A 6,553-nucleotide genomic window follows, 5' to 3' on the forward strand; every position below is an offset into this window, starting at 1 on the left:
AAGAATCGATAACTTTATATATACCTAACCGTGCCTCGTCAGTTTTACTATTTCAAGAACTTATGACTGTATATCTAACTGAGATCTTAGATTTTACTATTTGAACTAGCTATGAACATGTATAAATAAATCTGATTCGTTAATCTTACTATATCTAGTCGTAATACGTCAATTTTATCATTTCAAGGAACTTCTGGAGAGCAGAAGAAACTGGCAAAACTGGTCAAGCTGAAGTTATCTCGGACGCTAAGCCTTAAATCGGATAAAGACCAGAGGTCTGTGGGTCTAGGTAGGATGAGTAGAGTAGTTTTAGTGGGGTGGTGCTTTTACAAACCTGCAATCACCGAGTCCAACAAACATCATGCATGTTGATTATATGTGGTGGCCCTGCACTGACATCAGTATTCGTGTTAGCATGATTACTAACCCTAACATCAGTATCCGTGTTAACATGGTTACTAACCTTAACATCAGTATCCGTGTTAGCATGATTCCTAGCCCAAACTTCAGTATCCGTGTTAGCATGATTCCTAACCTTAACATCAGTATCCGTGTTAGCGTGATTCCTAACCTTAACATCAGTATCCGTGTTAGCGTGATTCCTAACCTTAACATCAGTATCCGTGTTAGCATGATTCCTAACCCTAACATCAGTATCCGTGTTAGCATGATTCCTAACGCTAATATCATTATCCATGTTAGCCATGATTCCTAACGCTAATATCAGTATCCGTGTAGCATGATTCCTAACCCTAACATCAGTATCCGTATTAGCATGATTCCTAACCCTAACTTCAGTATCCGTGTTAGCATGATTCCTACCCCCTAACTTCAGTATCCGTGTTAGCACGATTCCTACCCCCTGACTTCAGTATCCGTGTTAGCATGATTCCTAGCCCTAACTTCAGTATCCGTGTTAGCACGATTCCTAACCCTAATATCAGTATCCGTGTTAGCACGATTCCTAACCCTAACATCAGTATCCGTGTTAGCACGATTCCTAACCCTAACATCAGTATCCGTGTTAGCATGATTCCTAACCCTAACATGATTCCTATTTTCATGTCCTCTATGCAAGACTAGTAGTATGTATTATATAAGTTGGGTAACGTAGTTGGAGCTGTGTACATCTAAAAAAACTTATTAAATCTACGTTATTCCTGTATTATTTAGCGAAGGATCAATGCTTACGTGGTTAAGAAATGATATTACTTATAAGTTAAACAGATAAGCAAATGCATCCAGATTTAAATCAAGATTTCCAAGCTTATCCGTGCTCTTATAATATTGTTATTTTTGGTAATATTTAAATTACGTTTTGTTTTTGTCAACGAGAAAACGTGGCTCTGAACTCAAAATACTCTAGAATATTTTTAGATATTTCACGGTTGCTATTTGCTGATAACCACAGCAGAAGACTACATGACGTCTAGTCCCGAACTAACTCCAGAAAATGAAGTTCCAGTAATGATGACTGGACCAAACGGTATACGTCGAGGACCTGGGCAAGTTTATTCCAGGAATATCCAACTCAGCGAAGGTAGATAATCTGAAGAACTTCCTTTAACAATTAATCTGTTATGTCACGCGAACCTTTGGTTAAAGTTGAATTTAAGTGCTACAAAGAAATGTTAGATAAATTTACAGTAAACTTGTCAATTGAAATTATGTCGAAGATGCCCAGACTATATTTTAATGTAGGTGTAATGGGCTATCTGTGCACCGCTCCCAGTGAGTATTGAAACCCTCAGACTTACCATTTAGTCACCTGGAGGCCGATTTGTGACAGATGGAAACATTCCTTTTTTTAGCAATTAACAGTTACCTAATCTAGCAAACTGGATTGTTCTTGAATTTATTGATCCGGTTTCTTCTGATGGTCGCTATAAGTCGCGACTCGATCCCTGTGGTGAATACACTGCGCGTATTTGTGTTAAAATCAAAATTAATTATCGAATTACTAACGAACCCCTGATTAATAGGCAAACTGCGTGAATCCTTCCGCACAATAATGTTTAAGGGGGGCTGAAATGCCAACTTCATTAAATACATTCTACATATTCGTCCACCCCCCTCTAGTCCTGTTGTCGTGACCTGTTTTAATTATAATTTTATTTACTCTGTTTTAGATATAGTCTTTGATAATAGGTGGCATATGGTATCTATACAGTTGCAGACAAACGTATTGGTCTCCTGTGTCTATTATACCATAAGTGGGCCCAGCATGATCAGGTTGTTAGGGCGCTCGACTCACAATGTGAGGTTCGAGGGTACGAATCCCCGTCCCACCAAACATGCTCGCTCTTTAAGCCGTGGGGGCGCTATAATGTGACGATCGATCCCACTATTCGTTGGTAAAAGAGTAGCCCAAGAGTTGGCGGTGGGTGGTGATGATGAGTAGCTGCCTTCCCTCTAGTCTTACACTGCTAAATTAGGGACGGATAGCGCAGATAGCCATTGCCAAACATGCTCACCCTTGTAGCTGTGGTGGTGATAAAATGACACGGCCAATCCTACTTCTCGTTGGTAAAAGAGTAACTCAGGAGTTGGCGGAGGATGGTATTAACTAACTGCCTAACGAAATGTCTTACCAAGTGGTACTGACTTGCTGCCTTATTTCTAGTTTATCATTTCTAGATTAGGGATGGCTAGCACGGATAACCGTCGAGTAGCTTTGCACGAAATACATCTAAGGTTAAATGGTGCTTTTAAGGTCTGCTTTCTTCCCTTCAGAGGTTTAAGTTTACCTAACTGCTGTAATATCTTTCTGTATATTATTATTATTGTCATGTATGTGAAAATATTTTACAAATTATTCTAAAACAACAATATTTCATACTTTATTTATCTCCACTATACCCAAAGTAAGGAAAAGCTACAGTATGTACTAAAATATATATTTATTTATTTGCTTTCTGGTGCCATCTAGCGGACTCGTTAGGAGACGTCAAACTGGGATTCTTGATGACCAAAGGTCAACTTGAAGTTCAAGTCATATGCGCTCGCCAGTTGAGACCAAACTCAACAGGACAACCTCCTGGTATAGTTGAAATTGCATATCTGGATTGTTCTGAATAATATGTTATTGTACACGTAATCTTCATTGTTGCAAAAGACAGTTCTTTGAACGACGTTCTTTTCCTAATAAACTGTCGACCTGAGACGACATATCCGCCAAACAGCTTTCATTCAGGTGACGCATTACTCTCGTTAGCAGAGCATAAGAACTATTAGAAATACGACGCGAAGTTACAGCTTTTACAATAAGGAAGATTTTTTTTAAAACAGATCGAACCAGTGGTCAAAACGTCTTACCACTTTTTTTTCAGTCTTCCTTACTGTAAAAAACAGTAACTAGTAAAGGAGTACTAATAATGGATAAGTAAACTCAAACGAAACTATATTTTTTAGATTGTTTAATAAGATTTTTAAAAGCTGAATGTCGTTATTAAACAGAGCCGTAACTTTAGAATCTATAATCATCAATCTCAGAATAGTTAAATGTTACGGGTTATTATATTTTGTTCTTTGTGTCACGTATTATATTTTGTTCCTTGTGTCACTAATTGTATTTCGTGGTTTGTGTCACCAAGTATATTTCGTTGTTTGTGTCACGAAGTATACTTTGTTGTTTGTGTCACCAAGTGTTATATCAGTTATTTACTTTAAGAAATCGTCGTCGTCAAAATACTTGGTCTTTAAAGGTCTATTATTTAAACTTTGTTTGGAATATTTTATTGTTATATATTCAGGAGTAAATAATATATTTTATTGTTATATATATATTCAGGAATAAATAGTATATTTTATTGTTATATATATATATTCAGGAGTAAATAGTATATTTTATTGTTATATATATATATTCAGGAGTAAATAATATATTTTATTGTTATATATATATATATTCAGGAGTAAATAGTATATTTTATTGTTATATATATATATAAACTGGATAGATGGTGTACCTCCAATGCAACTTGGGTCCTACTTCCGCCAGTACCTCAGAAACCAGGGCACATTTCATAATTACTCACCTTATGGTGTGTGGCCAGGTGGTACACGTCTGTTTTGTAGTTGCATTGTTTATTTTTTCTTTACGCCACCCGATTATTAATTAATCTTGTCGTTTCACTAACTGAAAAACAACAGAAATCCTTAAATTAAACTTATTTTTAGGATGAACTTTGTTGGGTGAGTAACAATGAGCTTTTATTTAGCAAAAGTCAAAAGTTTTTAATACTACACAATGTTTCACCAGGTTAATTCTGTAACGTTTCACTTGTTAATTGTTATTCATAAATAATACACTCAAATTTTTAATTATCCCTCTCGTGCAAATGAGTGAGATATTAATGAAATTACACAACGGTTGTGTTTGTTAGATACCTACGTGAAAACGTACTTAAAACAAGGAGACAGACAGATGCAGAAGAGGAAGACAAGAGTAGTTCGACATTCGTCCGAACCACAGTATCGACAGACATTGAAATATAACGCGTCACACATCCAAGGTCGACGACTTCTGGTAAATTTCAAACAACTGATTCCATGTTTTCTTGACCTGGCATGACCTAGTGATTAGGGCACTCGACTCGCAATCTGCGGGTTCGAAACCCGGTCACCGAACATGCTCACCCTTTCAGCCGTGGGGGCGTTATAATGTGTCTATCAATCCCACTATTCGTTGGTAAAATAGTAGCGCAAGAGTTGGCGGTGTCTGGTGTTGGCCTTCCCTCTAGTCTATCATTGCTAAATTAGGGATAGCTACCGCAGATAGCCATCGTGTAGCTTTGCACGAAATTCCAAACTATCCCAACCATGCTTTTTCAGTGTAACTTTAGGCAGTGTGGTCATAGTAGGCTCGAGAAGTTTAATAGACTGCAGATGCCTCTTGGATGAAAGAGTGAGGGGGTCTCAATAAGGCCTCATCAATACAGAAGCCGAAACTTCCCGCAGTTTCGGCCCGTTGAAGTTCTTGAACTAACTGATGTCATTACTGTGTTTGGTGTTAAAGTTTGTATTCATGTGCTGACGTAATCAATCTTTCTATTCCAAATGTTAGGCCTGGCATGAACTAAACTCTTAATCCGAGGGTTTGTGGGTGGCGACCTTACAGCAAAATCTCGATCCGGGACATGTGTGCGCTTTAAGAGTGACAGTCATTATTCGATCATAAGTAGACCGAATGTTGCCCGTAGTTACCACGTTTTTTGTGTTCTGTCAGTTCACAATTAAGGATTACTATGCGCAGATAGCCATTTGTGTAGTTTTGCGCATGATTCTGGAATAAAAGGAAGGATTATTCTACTATAACATAAATATAATTAATCAGTAAATTAATTTAATTACTTAGGGCGTAAGTATAACTAATTTATACACTAAAATATTCCATTGGGGAAAGTTTTAAAATATAAAATGTTTTTGATTGAATGTTTGTTAGTGAATCTCTCGCAAAGCTAGTCAAGAGCCATCTCCGTTAGCCTTTCCAAATTTTGAAGTGATAGACTTAAAATAAGGAAGCTGGTCAATAACACCCACCGCCAATTCTTCGGCTACTCTTTATGAATGCAAGTGTGATTAATCATCACATTATATCGCTCCCATGGTTGAAAGGGCGAGTATGTTCGGTGATGGGATATAATCTAGCGACACACAGATTTAGGGTCCCTAACCATCAGACCTACCAGGCCATTTTTAACTGAATACTCTTTTAACATTTTACTATTTTTCTGCTATTATTTGGCTAAATAAATATTTGTACAGTTGGTTTGGTGTGAGAAAAAGTAAAACGTAACTTAGATGGTCATGCACTTGTTCAGTTGTTTCGATCTCAGGTTCATGTCTCGGTTTTCAGTAATTGCACATATTCCAGGTTAATTAAAACTTCATGGGTAAACAAACATTAAGTGCTAGAGATGTATATATATACTGTGTTTTATATTAAATGTAAGAGATGTATAGGTACATACTGTGTTGTATATGATGCTATCCACTTCGTTAATTCCCTTGTTAAACGACATAGTAAACGAGAAACTTTGTTAAGAAAGGCAGCAAACATACAAACACACAAAAAATCCAGCATTTTTTAGTCCAGTATCAGTCCATTTGGTAGCAGTGAATATATATAGTTCAGCATCAGTGCATTTGGTAGCAGTGAATTTATTTAGTCCAGCATCAGTCCATTTGGTAGCATTGAATTTATTTAGTCCAGCATCGGTTCATTTGGTAGCAGTGAATATATTTAGTCCATCATCAGTCCATTGGGTAGCAGTGAATATATATAGTCCATCATCAGTCCATTTGGTAGCATTGAATTTATTTAGTCCAGCATCGGTTCATTTGGTAGCAGTGAATATATTTAGTCCATCATCAGTCCATTGGGTAGCAGTGAATATATATAGTCCATCATCAGTCCATTTGTTAGCAGTGAATTTATTTAGTCCCGCATCAATCCATTTGGTAGCAGTGAATTTATTTAGTCCCGCATCAGTGCATTTGGTAGCGGTGAATTTATTTAGTCCAGCATCAGTGCATTTGGTCGCGGTGAATT

General features: G+C 37.1%; 1 protein-coding gene across 1 annotated transcript in view; it reads left to right on the forward strand.

Annotated features, from left to right (window-relative positions):
- The first annotated feature begins 222 nt into the window (after positions 1-222).
- LOC106470939 (regulating synaptic membrane exocytosis protein 3-like) overlaps positions 223-6,553 on the forward strand; it is a 10,001-nt gene continuing 3,670 nt past the window's right edge. Inside the window, exons 1-4 of the mRNA XM_022399583.1 lie at positions 223-289; positions 1,412-1,540; positions 2,930-3,040; positions 4,386-4,528. Of these exons, the coding sequence (XP_022255291.1) occupies positions 1,423-1,540; positions 2,930-3,040; positions 4,386-4,528 (372 nt within the window). The 5' untranslated portion in view covers positions 223-289; positions 1,412-1,422. The remainder of the gene's footprint in view (positions 290-1,411; positions 1,541-2,929; positions 3,041-4,385; positions 4,529-6,553) is intronic.

Source organism: Limulus polyphemus, unplaced genomic scaffold, assembly GCF_000517525.1.
Source record: "Limulus polyphemus unplaced genomic scaffold, Limulus_polyphemus-2.1.2 Scaffold4309, whole genome shotgun sequence".
NCBI lineage: Eukaryota > Metazoa > Arthropoda > Merostomata > Xiphosura > Limulidae > Limulus > Limulus polyphemus.